The following is a 19,581-nucleotide window of genomic DNA, read 5'->3' on the forward strand; positions in this document are numbered from 1 at the left end:
GCACAAGCATGGAGCCTGCTTGAGATTTTCTCTCTCTCCCTCTGCCCCTCTCCCCTGCTCATGCACACTCTCTCTCTCTCTCTCTAAAAAATAAAAATTAAGAAAAATGTAAAAAGAATTCCCTCATATACAGTTTTAATCCTATGCTGTGAATCATTTGTTTCCAGATTTGTTATTTTGCTTTTAAACATGGAAAGCAGCCTTATATAGAAATCCTGTATCACTGATTATTTCCTTGAGAATTCCTTAAAGAGTAATCACTGAGTCAAAGTATACATTGTTAAGGTTCTTAATACATTTACATTGAATTTTTGTTAAGTGGAGGTTGTGACAGTCTTGCAAATGAGTTCTAAAAATTTATCAGCGCTGGTAATATCATTAATTTTTACCAGGGTTACAGAATGAATATGGCCCAAGATTGTACCTAGGTGAAAAGGAGAAGACCTGAGTAAAGAGCTTTAGAGAAAGGAAAGTAATATTAGAAAGTCATCTAGGGGCGCCTGGGTGGCTCAGTCAGTTAAGCATCTGACTTCGGCTCAGGTCATGATCACATGGTCTGTGGGTTCAAGCCCCGCGTCGGGCTCTGTGCTGACAGCTCAGAGCCCAGACCCTGCTTTGGATTCTGTCTCCCTCTCTGCCCCTCCCCTGCTTGCGCTCTGTCTTTGTCTTTCAATAATAAACAAACATTAAAAAAATTTTTTTTTAATAAAAAATAAAATAAAGAAAGCCATCTAGGTCTTTTAAATTGTGGAGCACCCCCCCACACACATGCACACCCATTTTTTTATCCTTTCAGTGAGCTTTGTGAATTAGAGAATATAGAGAGGCAAAGCTAGAGTGTGACTTGCCCAAAGTAATTTGCCCAGACAGAACCAGCTTACATTGAACCCTACTCTTTGGAGCCTACTCACTTGTTGTACTCTGCCTCCTCATAATTAACGTGAGTCTGGTGTTTCTGTTCTGTCTTTGAAACAGATTTCTCAAACCCTTCTTGTATCTTCTCTTACGTAACACTAAATACAAACTCTCATGAAATACGTATTTAGATTATGGCAGAAAAAGCTACCTGCTGAAATAAAGCAATTTCTGAACCATGTATTAAATTATTTACTTTGATTTTCAGTGATTAGAGACTTCCAAGAATATGTAGAGCCGGGAGAAGATTTTCCAGCCTCTCCTCAGAGAAGAAATACCGGGTCACAGGAAGATAAAGACGACAGTGTGGTTTTACCTCTGGGTGCGGACACACTTACACATAACTTGGGCATCCCAGTACTAGTAGTTTGCACAAAGGTTAGCTTCCTTCCTAGAGATTCTACTACTGCTGTTAACCGTGGATGAGCAACCATTTTGTTTTCCAGCCTTCTTTTGGAGTTGGCACATTAGCTTTCCTAGATGACTTTTCTTAACAAATAGAAATAATAGTTTAAAATATGGAATGATAATCACATGTTGATTTTGTGATCTTAATCATAGTGCCTTTGAAAGAAAATGTTACTTCACATATTCTGCTTGTGATTGAATTTCATATTCTTAATTTCAATTAGACTTCGTTGTACAGTAAGTTGAGTAGAAATAATACAGGTAAGATGATAACTTCAGTATTAATTTTTATAAAATGTATTTTGCCGCAGTAAATTGTGATACACTGGTATCCTAATATCAGAAGATTACGTACTGAAAATCAACTTCAGTGTCTACCACCACTCATTATGTAAAGTTGATATGCAGTTATCGAGGGTTTTTTATTTATTTACTAAAGAGGTTGTGATAGGATTGCTATTATCAAAATTCTGTTAACTGGTTCTGTCACTGTATACACTTTATAATAAATCAAAGAGGGAAATAGGGAAATGTACAGACTCCCTGGCTATAAAGAGTGTTTTATAGAACTAGAATAGATTTTCGATCTTAAAAACTTCGTTTAGGTCATAAATGGTTGAGTCAGCAATTATGAGCATCCATTTGTGGGTCCTGTGAGTCTTCATTCTCTATGTACTAAAACTTTCTCTTTGGTATTTTTGCCACATTCAATACACCATGGACGTTAATACTTTTTAAAGAAATAAAATGATTCCTTAGTCTTATCTCCACCTGAAAGAATCTTAGACAGGAGTAATTGATGTTCTGATATTTTGATGGTCACCTTATCAGTGTGATAGTTTTGTGATATTCCCCCACCCAAAACTGAACTATCTAAATCATTATATTTAACTTTGATTATTTAAAGTTAATGCTGTTATTATTGGGGTTTTTTTTCTTTTAATTATTTTCTCCACAGTGTGATGCCATTAGTGTATTGGAGAAAGAACATGACTACAGAGATGAACATTTTGATTTTATTCAGTCACATATCCGGAAGTTTTGTTTACAGTGTATCCTTTTACTACATTGATTGGTGCAGTGTACCTTTCCTGTTTGTTTGCTTATTTCAGTTAAGGGAATTAAATTGATGGACTTCAGAAATTCCATAAGCTTTTTTCCTCCTGCTCTGGTTAGGAATTTCATTTTAGCTCCCAAATCATTTATATCTGGGTATTTTGAGCTATAAAAGCAAGTGCTGAAATCTATTAACTTTGGTTTGCTGTGTTTTAAAGTACTGCGCTTAAGAAAAATAACTATTAGTCTTTTGTGGAAAATTCTAATGAACTGGCATTGAAAACATTCTGATTACAAAGCAAGATTCATTTATCGGGAGTGGCGGTGGGGCAAGATCAATATTCAGGTTTGTGTGTTCTCATTTTTAGTATGTTCAGTGTGTTACCATCTCCACACATAGTCTAAAGCAGTGGTTTCTAAATCTAGCCGTGCCAGCTAAGGCTTGCTGAATTGGGACATTTCAGGGTGAGGCTGAACAATCTGTACTTTTAAAAAGCTTTCTGGGAGATTTTGATAATCACAAGGTTAGGAAACCTGTAAGGAATCTTGTCTAGGTTGCAAGGATTAGAGGAGCCACTGAATAACAGACACCAGCAAAAGAAGGGTAAAATGAGGGTTGTACACGAATGCTTTTAGGAGAATTTGCTATTGAAACCGTGGTCACAGCTTGCGTGCACTGAGGAGAGCTGTAAGGTCACTTGACACTGGCACTTTCCCCTCAGTCCTTTGTCTCTCCGCGGCCCTTTCTTTTCTCCTGTCACATAATGGTTGACTTGGGTTGAATGAAAGGGCATTTGTTTACATAAAGAGTCTTTTAAAAACTTCGTTACTGAAGATTAGCAAATTTAAGAAGTCGTAGTCTCTTTAAACGTTTATTTAATGCTGTTCTTGAAAATATACATGCAGGTATGTAATCAGGAAGGAAACCGTCCACTAAATAATCACAGACCTTTAGTAGAGCCCGTTGATTTAAAAAAAAAAAAAAGAAGCACTGGGTGGCTCAGTCAGTTGAGCATCGGACTTTGGCTCAGGTCATGATCTCATAGTTTCTGGGTTCAAGCCCTGCATTGGGCTCTGTGCTGACAGCTTAGAGCCTGGAGCCTGCTTCGGATGCTGTGTGTGTGTGTCTCTCTCTCTCTCTCTGTCTCTCTCTCTCTCTCTCTCTCTGCCCCTCCCCTGCTCATGCTCTGTCTCTCTCTCAAAAACAAACATTAAAAAAACAAATAAATAATAAAAATTTTAAAATTAAAAAATTCAAACTGTGAGAAATCACTTCAAGATAGTGAGGTGCATGTGTATGCACGCGTGAAGGCAACAGTTCAAAATCATTTTAATTTTTTTAAATGTTAATTGCAATGCAAATTTTTGCATTCATAAATCGGTTCTCGTGAGAGATCATTAATGAAAAGTTCACACAGTTAAGCTTTTACTTAAGGTTAGGATGTTTGTTTCTACCAAATTTTATGACAAGTCATTTTTAGCAGTACTATTAGATTCATAACCTTCGGTTCATGCACTAGAAAATACGAGTCTTCCAGTTCAGAAGTAGAAGTTCAACTGTTCCCAGCATCTCCTCTTGGTCTAAGTTATCATCTCTCTTGGGACACAGTGGCCGGTGTTAGAGCATGGTCCTTAGCTGTGGCCGTAGAATTTCTGATGGCCACTCTAACCATATCATCTGTCAGTAGTCACATTACCCCCTTTTCCACAGGCCTTTCTTGATCTTTGGATCTACTGTATCATTTGGATAAAAGGTCGAAGTTAGGGTCTGCTTTGATTAATACATCCTCGTGAGGTTGTATTACCTCAAATTTTGGTCATGAAATCTGTTTTCCTTGAGTCATTCCTGAAAGTTTCTTGGTGGTACCTATTGGTTCGTCTTTTCTCCTTAGTAGGTCTCCTGAACTTTGTCCCTAAAGTCCTAATTCCCGGGACTAGTGAAAACCATAAGACACACTAGCACAAACCATCTTTTTGAAAAATGCAAGCCAAACAGTCATTGATAAGTAATATCCATCCTTCATGAAGTTTAGGAAGGTTAAAAACAAAACCAATACCTCTTCTCTTGCTTTAAATGCAGAGATAGTAGTAATGTCAATATTAACCAATTTACCTTTCCTTTCTTGGCCTAAGGAGATTTTTGCCCCCCTAAATCAAGTCGATTGTGTAAAGATTGTTTTATTTGCATTTTAGTCTGTATGTATTTTACACTTTAGGAATTTTTTTTTTTTTTATACTTTTGAAATTCTTGAGTACCGTATAATGTATCTCTGGGAGTTATTTTTGAAACTAATATGCATATAAATGCAAATGTTCAGCTGAGAACACAGAATTTTATGGCACCTGTTGATGGATGGAGTTTGTCCAAAAGTTTCTTTAATGGTATTATTCAGATGGTGCAGCACTTATTTACACTTCAGTGAAAGAAAACAAAAATATAGACTTAGTATATAAATATATCGTTCAGAAACTGTATGGATTTCCCTATAAGATTCCTGCTGTTGTTGTGGAAAAAGATGCAGTATTTATGTAAGTATACTTTCAAATGTATTATTTTATCGTGTATTATTGCTGCAATTTGATGGTGAATCCGCGTTTTCAGTTTTGAGGTGAAACCAATAGACCTTTCCATGATGAGTAGATGAGAATTTGTTCCTAGATTGTTTTATTTATAACCCATCTTGATCTATTTATCTTTGCCTTTGAGAATTACTGCTGGCCTGAGTCTTTTCCGAAGGCCTTGCTATTACATATAGCTAAACTGTTGAGTGCATATGTCAATATACTTACTTACTCTTTGATTGGTTTTGATAAATAAAGGAGCCAGTATATAATCTAGACATGCTTTTAAAAAGTTCTGTGAATACATTGAGAGAGAATAATAATTAAGCAGACCCCCCCCCCCAAAAAAAAAAAACAAAACAGCAACAAAACTGCATTTTTAAAATCAGGAAGGTGGAGGGGCGCCTGGGTGGCTCAGTCGGTTAAGCGGCCGACTTCAGCTCAGGTCACGATCTCGCGGTCCGTGAGTTTGAGCCCCGCGTCAGGCTCTAGGCTGATGGCTCAGAGCCTGGAGCCTGCTTCCGATTCTGTGTCTCCCTCTCTCTCTGCCCCTCCCCCGTTCATGCTCTGTCTCTCTCTGTCTCAAAAATAAATAAAACGTTAAAAAAAAAAATTTTTTTTAATAAAAATAAATAAATAAATAAATAAATAAAATCAGGAAGGTGGAGAACCTTTTTAGGTAAAAAGTAGTAAACTGTAGCTTGAGCATGACAATAAAAAAGCCGATTAATTTTTCATAATTGGTCAGATTTGTTCCCTTTAATATAATCATGGATTTAATGAATGACTATATATGTATATATATATGTGCATGCTTGAGATTTGTCATGTGCATTTCTTTCCAGCCCAGCAGGGTGGGATAACGATAAGAAAATAGGAATATTACATGAAAATTTTCAAACATTGAAAGCGGAAGATAATTTTGAAGACATTATAACCAAACCACCTGTCCGAAAGGTAACAGTTTTAGTATAAAGTCTCAATATTTAGCCTTTTAAACCAAAGGGGGGAGTCCATAATTTTAAGATTATAGATAGAAAGATAAGGGGGTCCTTTCCTATCAAGAGGGTTTCTAAGTATAATGTGGGTGTTTCTAATGTTCAGTTCAAAATAAAGATCTGTGTTATCAAAACATAAATCAGCTATTCAGTTACAGAATTCTTACTGAGCCTTTGGCATATTAAAAATACTAGTGCAGATTCCACATTCTAATGGAAATCATGGATTGGTGTGAGTAGTGAGTATATGGATCTTGAAAAGTTTGAATAGGTTGATGCTGTGAGCCTCCAACCTAGAACTCAGCCAGGAGTCGAGCAAACATTGGTAGGATAACTTTATTAGCTTCTATTTGGTGAGGCAGTTATGGGATCTTCTCTGTAGCCATTAGTTACCTGTGCTAGCCCACAACTGTCCAGGAGTTTCTGGCTTAGTCTTAACTGTTACATGTCATTTGTATGACTATTAAATCTGCTTCCAGAAAGTACTTTCTTTCACATATTTTGATTTCATGTGAAGCAATATGTGATGTTCTATACTTAGATATTACAGGTGTTTCTGGAAAGTTGTATAAAAACGAGTGTTTACTTACAGTATTTCTCAGTGACTTACTTGGACATGCTTCAGGAAAAATAATTTTGATTTAATATATAATGAGATTCTTTCTTAAAAGTCCAAGTATTGCTATTGAGTATCTGTCTTCTCTTTGTGGGTAACTAGAAATAAGAAAAGTAATGATAAATGAAAAATCAATTGGCATGGTATTTGGTTTGAATGTCTATTAAAAGAAATGCCCACATCAAGGTGGGGGAAAAAAGCAACGGTTTTTCCCATTCTCTCTTTGACCAACAGAATTGTGCTGTAAGTTGTTTTTATTCACCCCACAAATATTTACTGAGCCACTGTTGAGGTACGAGGTGCCAAATGGCATGCGATAGTAAATCCATGCACCTGTCAGTTCTCAAGTGCTGATAAGTCCTGTGGCAGTAAAGCCAAGTAGGGGGAGAGGGAGTGAGAGCAGTGGGGTGGGGAAGCGAGCTGTCGTGGGAAGTTTAGGGAATGTCTCTGATAAGAGGGGAGAATGCTGTGTACAAAGGAAGCAGAAAGTGCACGTGCCTCAAGGCAGGATGGGTGAGGAGGGCAGAGAGGCTGGAAAAGAGTGAAGAGGAGGGCCAGAGTGGTAGGAGGTGGGAAGCAGTGTTAGGATCTTGTAGGGTCTTCTCATTTGGCTGGAGTCAGGACTTTGGATTTCATTCTGAGTGGGATGCGATCGGAGGTGGGGGTTGAGCAGAGGAGTGATGTAATCTGCTTAACCTTTTGAAAGGATCACTCTGACTGCTGGGTGGAAAATAGACCATGGTATGCATTGTATAGAAATAGTAGAAGGCAGGAGATACTTGTGCTGCTTTTTGCCCAATTATTCAGCAGGTAGAAAAGTCATTATGTTTTTGTTTCAGAGAAACCAGGGGCAAGTTGCTTTTCACTCAACTGGGATATTAGTGACCCTCTTAAAACACCAAACTGTTGGTTAGCATATTTTATAAGCATGATTAACATACCTATGACTCTAAGGTTGTGCTGTCCTGCTACAGTAGCTACTAGTCACGTATGGCCTTTAAATACATATTAAGTGAAACTAAATAAAATTAGAATTTCAGTACCTCCACCACAGCCACATTTGAAGTGCTCAGTAGCTACAGGTAACTGGAGGCTACATTGGACAGCACAGAGACAGGAACATTCTTACTGTTGCAGGTAGTTACTGGCCAGCTGCACTGTAGGGGCTGGGGCAGGGCAGCTCACTCGTGTAAATGTAGGTAACGTTTATACTGAATTTTTTTTAAAAATTAGTCTAATCTAGAGAGTATGTGATTAACGGTTTTAGCATAATATGTTAGACTTGCTCATTTATGCATTGCTCATTTCAGTTTGTACATGAGAAGGAAATTGTGGCAGAAGATGACCAAGTGTTTCTTATGAAGCTACAGGTAGGTATGAAATTACATCAGAAGTAGATTTAGTATGGTTAATGGGTAAACTGTTCATTATATGTGTGTGTGTGTGTGTGTGTGTGTGTGTGTGTGTGTATATGTGTATATATATATGTGTGTGTGTGTATATATGTGCGTGTGTGTGTGTGTATATATATATATATATATATATATATATATATATATACATTTTTTTTTTTTTTTTTAAATACAGTAATACATGCTGAATGCCTAACCTAGAACTCTTTTGTGTTTTTTAGTCCCTTTTAGCAAAGCAACCACCAACTGCAGCTGGAAGGCCTGTGGTCAGTATTACAGATTTGGACAAAATTACTAAAGTGCAGTACATTCTTGGTTTGGCTTTTTTTTTTTTTTTTTCCTTAATCGTATACATGTCTCATATGGGTGTGCTTTTTTTTTTTTTTTTTAATTTTTTTTTGACGTTTATTTATTTTTGAGACAGAGAGAGAGACAGAGCATGAACGGGGGAGGAGCAGAGAGAGAGGGAGACACAGAATCGGAAGCAGGCTCCAGGCTCCGAGCCATCAGCCCAGAGCCTGATGCGGGGCTCGAACTCACGAACTGCGAGATCGCGAGATCGTGACCTGAGCTGAAGTCGGACACTTAACCGACTGAGCCACCCAGGCGCCCCTCATATGGGTGTGCTTTGATATAAACTTGAGTTAAGAATTCTCCTAGAATTTGTGAAATTCTAAAGGATAAACTGCACTCCTTCTTAGAATATTTAAATCATAAAGAAGTATTTTGCGGTGTTGTCATGCACCAGTTACTGAGTGTGGAACCCTTTCTATGTGTTATTTTATAAATTGTCACCACCGCCCTGTGAGGCAGGTACTGCCAGCCCCGTCTTGCAGGTGGGGAAATGGAGGCTTTGGAGGATGTTACAGCTTACCTGAGATTTTCCAGCTGGTAGCTTGCAAGTCCAGACTGGAATCCAGATCTGACTCCCAAGCTTATACTCATAACCACACCCCATTATTGAATACATTCTTTTTGCATGGAAGGGGAATCTGTATTCTAAAATGTGGTAGGTCTCTGGTATTTTCTGATCCTGAGGACACAATTACTAAACATTTTTGGCAGTGGCTTGCCGTGTAAAAGTACAGTAGTGCAGATGGGGGACAGTTAAAAAGTAATTTCATTTTCTAATAACTTTTGTGAAGTTGGAAGTTTCAGGTTTTTAGAATTACAGCTTTCCTAATTTTTACATAGGATGCCTCACCAAGAGTCCCAGGAGGCTCCCCTCGAACACCAAATCGATCTGTGTCGTCCAATGTTGCCAGCGTGTCGCCCATCCCTGCTGGGTCAAAAAAAATTGATCCAAACATGAAAGGTACATTTCTCTCTTTTGTTGGAGAAAACAGCACAGTGTATTTTACACTAAAAAAAAATCTACCTAGATTCCTACCTTTTCCGTAACTATTTTCATTTTTGTGCAGTAGCTTCTAATGTTTGTTGTATAATCTCATAGTCATTCAGACTGCAAACCGTTTATTTTATAGTGTAGCCTTAATATATCCAATCTATGAGGTAAGCTGTATGAAAGTTTTGTGTTACATTTAATCCTTCTCCTATGATAGGTCATCAAAGAAATCCGTATGTTAGTTAATAGGTTATTTGCAATCGACATAAAGAAAAAACTATATACATGAAAGTTATTTCAATAGAAATAATTGCCATAAGTGGGATTAGCAGGTCAGAGTTTGTACATTTTTGTGCCTTTGGTAATGTTTTTCAAATGGCTTATTTACATATCATCAACATTGAGTGTTGCAGTTTTGCCACAACCTAATCAGCATTCTTTAAATACTAGTAAGACCTTTTTCCCTAGTATTTCTTTTCTATTTGTATTTCTCTCCTGTGAATTATTTCTTGTTATCCTGTACTCACTTATCTCTTGGAACTTCTACTGGTTTTCATACAGGATTAAGTAGCTTTTTGTAACACTTGAGGCAAATATTTCTCAACAGTTACACTTTGAAAGAACCGGTTTCAAAAGGGAGGTATAGTAGCATCTAACATCTGTTTTAAATGTTGTTGGTTGTTTTCTTTTTTAAATAATGTTCTAATTTTTCATCATTACCTTATACTCTTAAAATTTACTCATATTTTGTTTTTATGGAAATGGATTAGAGATAAGTTATCCAGGCTCAAAAGAACAAACTAGACTTGAATTTGGAACACATTTAAGTATTCATTGCTTTCTGTGTGTGATTACTATGATAAAAATTTATAGAAGAATCTAATGTTTTGAGTGAAAGTGTTTTGGTTTGTGTTTTTTATAGCTGGAGCTACAAGTGAAGGTGTCCTGGCAAATTTCTTCAATAGTTTGCTGAGTAAAAAGACTGGTTCTCCGGGAGGCCCTGGTGTTGGCGGTGGTAGCCCTGGAGGTGGGGCTGGAGGTGGAAGCAGTGGTTTACCACCATCCGCCAAAAAATCAGGTATACTTACCTAGACCTTTTATTTTTCTTTAATAGCTTTATTGAGATATAACTATATACCATGAGATTAACTCCTTTGAAGTGTCCAATTCAGTAGTTATATTTACAGAGTTGTGCAAACCATCATCATAATCTAATTTTAAAACATTTTAATCTCCCGAAAAAGAAACCTCCTGCCTTTTTGCAGTAACTTCTTTTTTCTCTCAACATCCCCAGTCCTAGGCAACCACTGATCTGCTTTCTGTATCTGTGGGTTTGCCTATCTGGAGATTTCATATAAATGGAATCATACAGTACGTGCCTTGTTTAATGTTTTCAGTAACGTGTTCCAAGTCCATCCATATTGTAGCAGGTATCATTATCGCGTTTCTTTTTATTACTGAATAAAATTCCATTGTATGGATATGCCGCATTTTATGTGTCCACTCGTCAGTTGATGGACATTAGATTGTTTCCATTTTTGGCCATTATAAATTTTTTTTTTTAACGTTTATTTATTTTTGAGACAGAGAGAGACAGAACATGAACGGGGGAGGGTCAGAGAGAGAGGGAGATACAGGATCTGAAACAGCCTCCAGGCTCCAAGCTGTCAGCACCGAGCCTGACGTGGGGCTCGAACTCACGGTCCGCGAGGTCATGACCTGAGCTGAAGTCGGACGCTTAACCGACTGAGCCATCCAGGCGCCCCAATTTTTCGCCATTATAAATAGTACTACTGTGAACATGGGTTTTTGGCACATGTTTGACAAATGACATATGTTTTCATCTCTCTTGGGAATATATCTGGAAGTAGAATTATTGGGTCATATGGTAATTCTACATTTAAGTTTTTGAAGAACTGCCAAAGTGTTTTTGCAAAACGCTGCACCATTTTATATTTCCAGCAGTGGGAAATGAGGGTCCTAATTTCTCCACATCCTCTACAACATTCGTTATTGTCCATCTTTTTGATTAGAGCCATCCTAGTGGCTGTGAAGTCCTATCTCATTGTAGTTTTGATTTGCGTATCCTTAATGGAGAATGATGTTGAGAATCTTTTCATGTGTTTATTGACCATTTGTAGTTCTTTGGAGAAATGTCTATGCAAATCCTTTGCCCATTTTTAACTTGGGTTATTTGTCTTTTTATATTTGAGTTTTAAGTGCTGTTTTTATATCGTGTTTACTAGACCCTTACCAGGTATAGGGTTTGCAAAATTTTTCTCCCATCGTGTTGGTTGTTCTTTCACTCCTCAGTGGTGTGGTGTCCTCTGAAGCACAAAAGTTTTTAATTTTGATGAAGTCCAGTTTATTTTTCTTTTGTTGCTTGTGTAACTGCTCTTTAAACACTTTTTAGGGGCACCTGGGTGGCTTAGTCAGTTAAGCAACCAACTCTTGATTTCAGCTCAGGTCATGATCTGGTGGTTTGTGAGATGGAGCCCCCACATCCAGCTCCTGGCTTATGGTACAGGGCCTGCTTGGGATTCTCTCTGTCCCTTGCTCTCTGCCTCTCCCCTGCATGTGTGCTCTTTCTCTCTCTCTCTCAAAAGAAACATTTAAAAAAAAAAAAGACTTTTTAACCCGTTCTCCTTTTTAATCCCATCTTGCCATCCTTTCCACAAATACCATTGTACAGCTACCATTTTTTGGAACCTTTTACAGGTTTCTGGGTATAAACTGAATTTCTTCTTGGCTTTTCCCACTGCCAATGTAAAAAGATTAAGCTTTCTCAAGACTGCTGATTTAGTTACCACTCATTCATCTTCTTTCTACATTCCAAAATTTTGTTGCTGTTTTCTGTTTTACTGTTCTTATTGCCCTGTGCCTTTTTAAAAGACGTTTTTATGAAATTAAATGATAGGTACTAGTTTTATTTGCATTTGGTAACAGACCCTATAATTTAAAATGAGGGGATTTAGGGGTGCCTAGGTGACTCCGTCAGTTAAGCATCTTTTTTTTTTTTTTTTTTTTTTTTTTTTTAGTTTATTTTGAGAGAGAGCCAGACAGACACAGAGATCATGAGCAGGGGAGGGGCAGAGAGAGAGAGAATCTCAAGCAGGCCCTACACATCAGCACATAGCCTGACATGAGGCTCAAACCCACATACCTGCTTGGGATCCTCTCTTTGCCTCTCTCTCTCTCTCTCTCTCTCTCTCTCTCTCTCTCAAAGTAAGTAAATAAACTTAAAAAAATTTTTTTTTTAATAAATAAAATGAGGTGATTTTTTTTTGAGGGGATTTATTTTTAAATTAAAGATGTTTATATAACTTAGCATGCTGGGTAAAGTTAATGAAACCATTGGCAGTTTTTAAATGAAGAAATATTGGTGTAAAAGATACTTTGACTTCTATCTAAATCTTGTTTCTTGTCCTTCAATGTAGGCCAGAAGCCTGTCCTATCAGATGTTCATGCGGAACTAGACAGAATTGCACGCAAACCAGTTACGGTTTCCCCTACAACACCTACATCTCCTACGGAAGGAGAAGCTTCTTGAAGATACCAAATAAAGCCATTTATTCAGTTTTCTGGGATAATGTAAACTTGCCTCTGCCTTCTCCTTCAAAAGTGGAATTAGGGAACTGGAGTGCTTTTTCAGATGGACTAAATTTCTTTTTTTTTTTTTTTTTTAATTTTTATTTGTGGTTGCCCGTTTTTTATAAAAGGAAGCTATACGGAAGAAAAATTATTCTACATTATGTAGGATTGCTGTTTGCATTGCCACTTTGCATAAGGAAATAATTTTGGATTTTGAAAAACTCAAAATTTATAGATCTGAAATGCAGCCACGTGATCATACTCTAAAGGCTATTTAAAACATGGGAGGGTTTAGGAAAAGGCAGAAAATAATATGCTTTGGGCATTTGACTGACTTGGAAGTCCAAACTTATTTTAGTTAAGACTATTAAAGTCATTTGAAAAATTATTTATTAGTTTTGCTGGAAAAGAGAAAATGATCAATTGTCAGATTTTCCACACCAACGTAAATATACCACCACACATGGAATATGCTGAGAAAACTATCAGATAGCATTTTATACACTAGTCATTGTTTCGATCCATGATCCTGTAAGTTGTCATCAAAATGGAATTTTAAAATATTGGCCAAGATTCATTCTTTAACTGAGAAGAAAGAAAGCACACTGCCTAAATGCATAAAAGAAAAATGCAGAGGTTATTAAAATGTAAAGAGGTAACAGTCTTTGGATTTGTTTGTCTATATCTGTATTGATATATAGATATAGATATATATATGGCTCTGCCTTAATATACCCCTTTTTTGTTTGTGACTTTCAACTGTAATCAGTTAATAAAGTATTTATTCTCTGCATTCAGGTTCAAATAACTTGTTGCATTCTCTTATATATATAATTTGTATTTATCAGACCATGAATAAGATTCATTAGTATTTTAAGGTATTTGACTTTATAGGGTTATTAAGCATTCTGATCTTTGTAAGAGACAAGTGAATACGTAAGATTCCTTAAGTTTCCTTAAGTTGGGAGTTTACCTTGATCAACACGTCTTCCCCACAAGCATGTCTTGAACTACAGAATCTTATGTCAGCATTTCTGGTAGATAAAAATATAGCCTTTTATCATTATTTATTGGGCAGAAGCTGTTTAAAAGTTTGGCGAATGCACTAACACATAGCTCCTCTCTTATAGGTGAGAACACCTGTTGTTAGTAGTTCCACCTGAATTTTCAATACTGTTTTTAAATGCTTGTTGTAGAACCTTCATAAGAACAATTTGACTTCTTACTGAAGTTCGCCTAAAGAACATACGTACATTTAACTTACTGAATCATTACAGATAACTGGGAAAAAATGGCTACTGCCCTTATATTGGCCTTCATTATTACTTTAAAATATATATTCCAAAGATTTTTTTTCAGCAAAAATGTTTAAGAACAATATCCCTACTATCTAACATAATCCTTTCGTTAGGAGTTTAAAACCTTTACTTTTAAATAGTGTTTGGCTCCTAATAGTTGAATATAAGTGTTAAAATAACATGAGAGGGTAATGATTTGTTTCAAGGTGGGAAAAACTTAGGTTGTTCATGGGCACGGAAAAACTAATTTGTAAAAACATTTTGTTTGAGGAAATGGAAGATGAAAAATGCCTCTGATAGAATCTTTAGTCTGGAAAGGGTTCTGCAGTCATGGTGTTATAAAGACCAGTTTTTCTGAACTAGTACTTTAAGTAAAACTAATGACAGAAAGAAAATTGCTGCCTGTGCATCATGTCTGCTGTGTTTGCATGTCTAGACCAACTCATTTTTCTCTGTGTGACATTGGAGGTGTACTAGAATATCCTTGGAATTGAGTCATCAGCTGAAATAACTGTCAGTGTTCATTTTATATGGTATTCAGTTTTAACTAATCTAAAACCTTGTGTTTGCCCTGTTTAAACCTTAAACCAATTTTTGACCCTATTTTTTGCAAGGAAATTTGTTTTTAAACTACTTAATTGTTTCTGTTTTGTTTTTAAGCAGTTTTTATTGAGGTATACGGTACAGAAAAGTGTACAAATTCAGGTTATATGGTTTGAAATACCTCTTAATCAGCGCCACAATCAAGAAAGATGTTAGTGGCTCCTGTGTTCTTCTGTGTGCCCCTCATTAATACCCCTGCCTGCCAAGTGACCACTATCCCAACTTGCACAGGCATAGATAAGTTTTATTTATTTATAATCTTTATGTAAATGGAATCTTAGAGTTTATATTCTTTTTGTGAAAGGTTTCTTTCAGTATTAGTTCTGTGACACATCAAATACATGTAGCAATAATTATCCCTTCTCATTGCACCATAATACTCCACCATGCAAATACGCTACAATTTATCCATTATGCTACTGATGGAGGTATATCAGTTTCCTATTGATGCTGTAACAAGTTACCAAATTTCAGTTGCTTCAAACACTACAGTTTTATTATTTTACCATTCTGGGGGTCAGAAGTCCAAAATCAGCCTTACTTGGGCTGAAGTTAAGGGGTCGGCAGGGCTGGTTTCTTTTGGAGGCTCCAAGGAGCATCTCTTCCTTCCTTTCTAGCTTCTAGAGGCTGCTTGCATTCCTTGGGTTCCTGGTCCCTTCTCCATCTTCAAGACATGGCATCTTCAACCCGGTGCTTCCGTCACATCACTTCTCGCCCTGAACCTGCTACCTCCCTCGTGCCAGCATCCGTGTGATTAACTTGGGCCCACCTGAGCAATCCAATGTAAGCTCCCTCAACACCTCACTCACTCTCCTTACTAGCCTGGTTTCTGAAGAGAAACTGGATATAATTCTTATCTTTGCTTCTCCATAGATTTTTTTTTTCCTTTGGCTTCTTTCAAGATTTTTTGTCGTGCAGTTTGATACACCTAGGCATAGTTTTTTGGGGATTTATCCTTAGTGTTCTATGAACTCTCTGGATCTGTGGTTTAGTGTCTTGACATTAATTCGAGGGAAATTCTCAGTCGTTACTGCTTCAAAGATTTATTTTGTTCTTTCTTCTGTATTATGTATATGTTACATCTTTGTAGTCTTAACAGTTTTAGAATATTCTATTCCATCCCCCCTCCCCCCTCCCCCCCCCCCCCCGGCCTTTTGTTGCATTGCTTTTTCATTTCAGAAGTTTCTTTTAACATATACTGTCACTCAGAGATTCTTTCCTCAGTCATGTCCTGTCAACTAATTAGCCCACGGAAAGCATTCTTCATTTCTGTTTGTTTGTTTGTGTTGTTTGTTTGTTTGAATCTCTATCATTTCTTTTTGGTTATTTTTTATAATTTCCATCTTTCTGCTTATATTACCCATCTATTCTTACATGTTGCCTATTTTTTTTGTTAGGGCCCTTAGCATATTAATCATAATTGTTTTTCTTTTTTATTTATTTATTTTTTTTAATGTTTATTTATTTTTGACAGAGAGAGCATGAGCAGGGGAGGGACAGAGAGGGAGACACAGAATCCAAAGCAGGCTCCAGGCTCTGAGCTGTCCGCACAGAGCCCGACATGGGGCTCAAACTCACAGACTGTGAGATCATGACCTGAGCCTAAGTCGGATGCTCAACTGACTGAGCCACCCAGGCACCCCAGTCATAGTCATTTTTTAATTTGTGGCCTGATAATTCATCATCTCTGCCATATCTGAATCTGATTCTGACACTTGCTCTGTCTCTTCAAACTACTTTTTGCCTTTTACTATGCCTTGTAATTTTCTGTTGATAGCTGGACATGATGTACTGGGTAAAAAGAAGTCCAGTGAATAGACCTTTAGTAATGTGGTGGTAAGATGTTGGGGAGAGGGGAAGCATTCTGTAGTCCTATGATTAGGTCTCAGTGAGCCTGTGCCCCTGGGCTGTGAACTTCACAAGTGCTTCTCAGTCCCCATCTCCACCCACAAACCCCTACCCCTTAGGTGGGACTGGATGGCTGGATGGGGAACACCAGGGAGTTTTTCTCTGATTTTTTCCCTTTGAGATCCTGATAGAACTCCTGGAGGTAAAAGTCACAAAAGTGGGGGATTCCCCTAGTCCAGGGATTTTTAGTTCACAGAATTGTCTACTCTGAGCCACCAGCAGCTTGTCAACTATAGTTCAGGCTTTCCTACCCCAGTACTGTCTCCCTCAGAGGTTTCTGCTTGGGAGTTTGTAGTTAAACAAGTTGTTCTGTGTCCACTTGCCAGTTTCCAATTTGGGGGACAAGGATTGGCCCTGGGACCTCACTTCTCTGACAAATCTAAAAAGAGTTGTTGAATTTTCAGTTCAGCATTTTGCTTGTTAGGGTGGAAAGATGACTTTCAAACTCCTTACTTGTTGGCTTGGAAACTGGAAGTCTGGTTTCACCCTCTCAAAATCCTAATCACATCTGCAAAGTCCCTTTGCCTAATAAGGTAACATTCACAGGTCCCAGGGATTAGGATATGGACGTCTTTGTAGGACCATATTTAGGCCTACCTATAGGATGTTTGGGTGACTTTTAATTTTTCAATTGCTATTGTGAATTGTGCTGTTACCAACACTCTCAAATGTGCTTTGTGGAAAATAAGTTCTCATTTCTACTGAGTATATGTGTAGATGTGGATTGCTGGGTCCATGGGCTATGTGTATATTCAGCTTTAGTAGATAATGCCAAACAGTTTTTCCAAAATGGTTATACGAATTTCCATTCCTGGGGTGCCTGGCAGGCTCAGTCAGTAGAGTTTAAGCCCCACGGTGGGTGTAGAGATTACATAAAAATAAAATATCAAAAAAAAAAAAAAAAAAAAGTCCATTCCTGGGAGAAAATATTTGCAAAATATATATCTAAAGAGTCTAGTATTCACATTACATAAAGAATTCTTACAACTTAATGGTAAGACCGGTATCCTAATGTGAAAATGCCCAAAGGATTTGAATAGACATTTCTCTGAAAAAGATACACAAATGACAAGCACAAGAAAAGATGCTTATTCTTATTAGCAGGTGAGGAAATGCGGATCAGAACCACAGTGAGGTACCACTTCACAGCCAAAACAAAAAATGAGTGTTGGCGAAGATGTGGAGAAATCAGAACACCCATACATCACTGGTGGGAATGTAAAATGTAAAACCGGCAGCCACTTTGGGAAACAATGTGGTGGCTCCTCCTAAGATTAAACACAGTTACCTGATGACCCAGCAATGCCCCTCCTAGATACATACCCCACAGACTGAGAACATTTGCATCACAGAAACTTGTATGCAAATGGTTACAGCAGCATTACTCATAATAGCCACATGGCGCAAACAACCCAAACATCTACCAACAAATGGATAGACAAAATGTGGCATAGCCTACAATGGGATATTTTTCAGCTATAAAAAGGAATGAAGTATTGATACATGATACAACATGGGTAAACCTTGAAAACATACTGTTAAGGGAAAGAAGGTAGTCACAAAATGTCACGATATAGGATTCCATTTGCATGAAATGTCCAGAATAGGCAAATGCATTGAGACAGAAATAGTGGTCTATTGTTAATTTTAGACATTCTGGCAAGTATACAGTAGGACCTCGTGGTGGTTTTAATTGTATTTCCTTGATACCTAATGCATGTTTTATGTTTATTGGCCATATAGATACCCTCTTTTGTAAAGTACCTCTTTAAGAATCTTAAGAGTCTTGTCCTTTTTCTTTTTCTTTTTTTGCGGGGGGAGGGAGTAGGGGGGAAGATGAGGGGGAAACTATCTGACTTTTTCTTACTGACTTATTCTTTACATATTCAGGATGCTTGTTCTTGTCAGATACATATTGTAAATATCTTCTCTCATTTTGTGGTTTGCCTTTTCTCTCTCTGGTATCTTTTGATGAGTAGGAGTTATTGATTTTAATATTCCATTTGTCAGCTTTTCTTTACGGCTATCGCTTTTATCATCTGTTTTAAAGAAATTCTTGCCTACCCTCAAGGTGATGATATTCTATAATTTTTTTTTTTCTAAAAGATTCATTGTTTTACTTTTCTACAATCCTAGGATTGATTTCTCCGCATGGTATGAAGTAGGGGACAAGATTCTTTTTTTTTTTTTTTTTTTTTTTTTTTTAAACTGTGGGTGTTAAATCAATTCAGTACCATTGTTGGGAGACTCATCCTTCTTCACTTTGCTGTAGCCCCCCCCCCCCCCCCCGGTCATAATTTAACTGTCCATCTATGTATACTTCTGTTTCTGGGCATTCTGTTCTCTTCTATTTGCCAGTTTGCCTAGACTGTACTGATACTACAGTCTCAGTTTCTGTCCTTTATCTGGTAACCTAAGGCCTCCGGTATTGTTTCTCTTTAAGATTGTTTTTGCTATCCTTGACCCTTTGCATTTCCATTTACTGGGCCATTGCCCCCGCCCCCCCCCCCCCACACACACACCCTACATTTTGATTGACATTGCATTGAATTTATAGATCAATTTGGGGATAACTGTCATCTTTAAAACATCTTCCAAACTGTACACAGAAATATCCTCCCACTTATAAAGGTTTCCTTCAATTTCTCCTAGCAATATTTATATATTTTTCAATGTATCCTCTTGCACCTCCTGTTGGTACATTATTTTTTCCACTGAATTTTTTCGATGCTATCGTAAATGGCATCCTTTTAAAGTTTCATTTTATTTGTTGCTGGTGTATAGAACTACATCTTTGTCATATTATCCAGAAACCTTATTCAAATTCCTTTATTAATGTAATGGTTATGTGTAATTTATTATGTATTTT

General features: G+C 37.3%; 1 protein-coding gene across 1 annotated transcript in view; it reads left to right on the forward strand.

Moving 5' to 3' along the window:
- The window catches only part of DYNC1LI1 (dynein cytoplasmic 1 light intermediate chain 1), a 37,652-nt gene extending 23,956 nt beyond the window's left edge, over positions 1–13,696 (forward strand). The window contains exons 5-13 of the mRNA XM_058729633.1: positions 1,124–1,293; positions 2,282–2,375; positions 4,773–4,908; positions 5,787–5,898; positions 7,866–7,925; positions 8,189–8,233; positions 9,162–9,282; positions 10,235–10,390; positions 12,750–13,696. Coding sequence (XP_058585616.1) covers positions 1,124–1,293; positions 2,282–2,375; positions 4,773–4,908; positions 5,787–5,898; positions 7,866–7,925; positions 8,189–8,233; positions 9,162–9,282; positions 10,235–10,390; positions 12,750–12,862 — 1,007 coding nt within the window. The 3' untranslated portion in view covers positions 12,863–13,696. The remainder of the gene's footprint in view (positions 1–1,123; positions 1,294–2,281; positions 2,376–4,772; positions 4,909–5,786; positions 5,899–7,865; positions 7,926–8,188; positions 8,234–9,161; positions 9,283–10,234; positions 10,391–12,749) is intronic.
- Positions 13,697–19,581: the final 5,885 nt, after the last annotated feature.

This window comes from Neofelis nebulosa, chromosome 5 (genome assembly GCF_028018385.1).
Source record: "Neofelis nebulosa isolate mNeoNeb1 chromosome 5, mNeoNeb1.pri, whole genome shotgun sequence".
Lineage (NCBI taxonomy): Eukaryota > Metazoa > Chordata > Mammalia > Carnivora > Felidae > Neofelis > Neofelis nebulosa.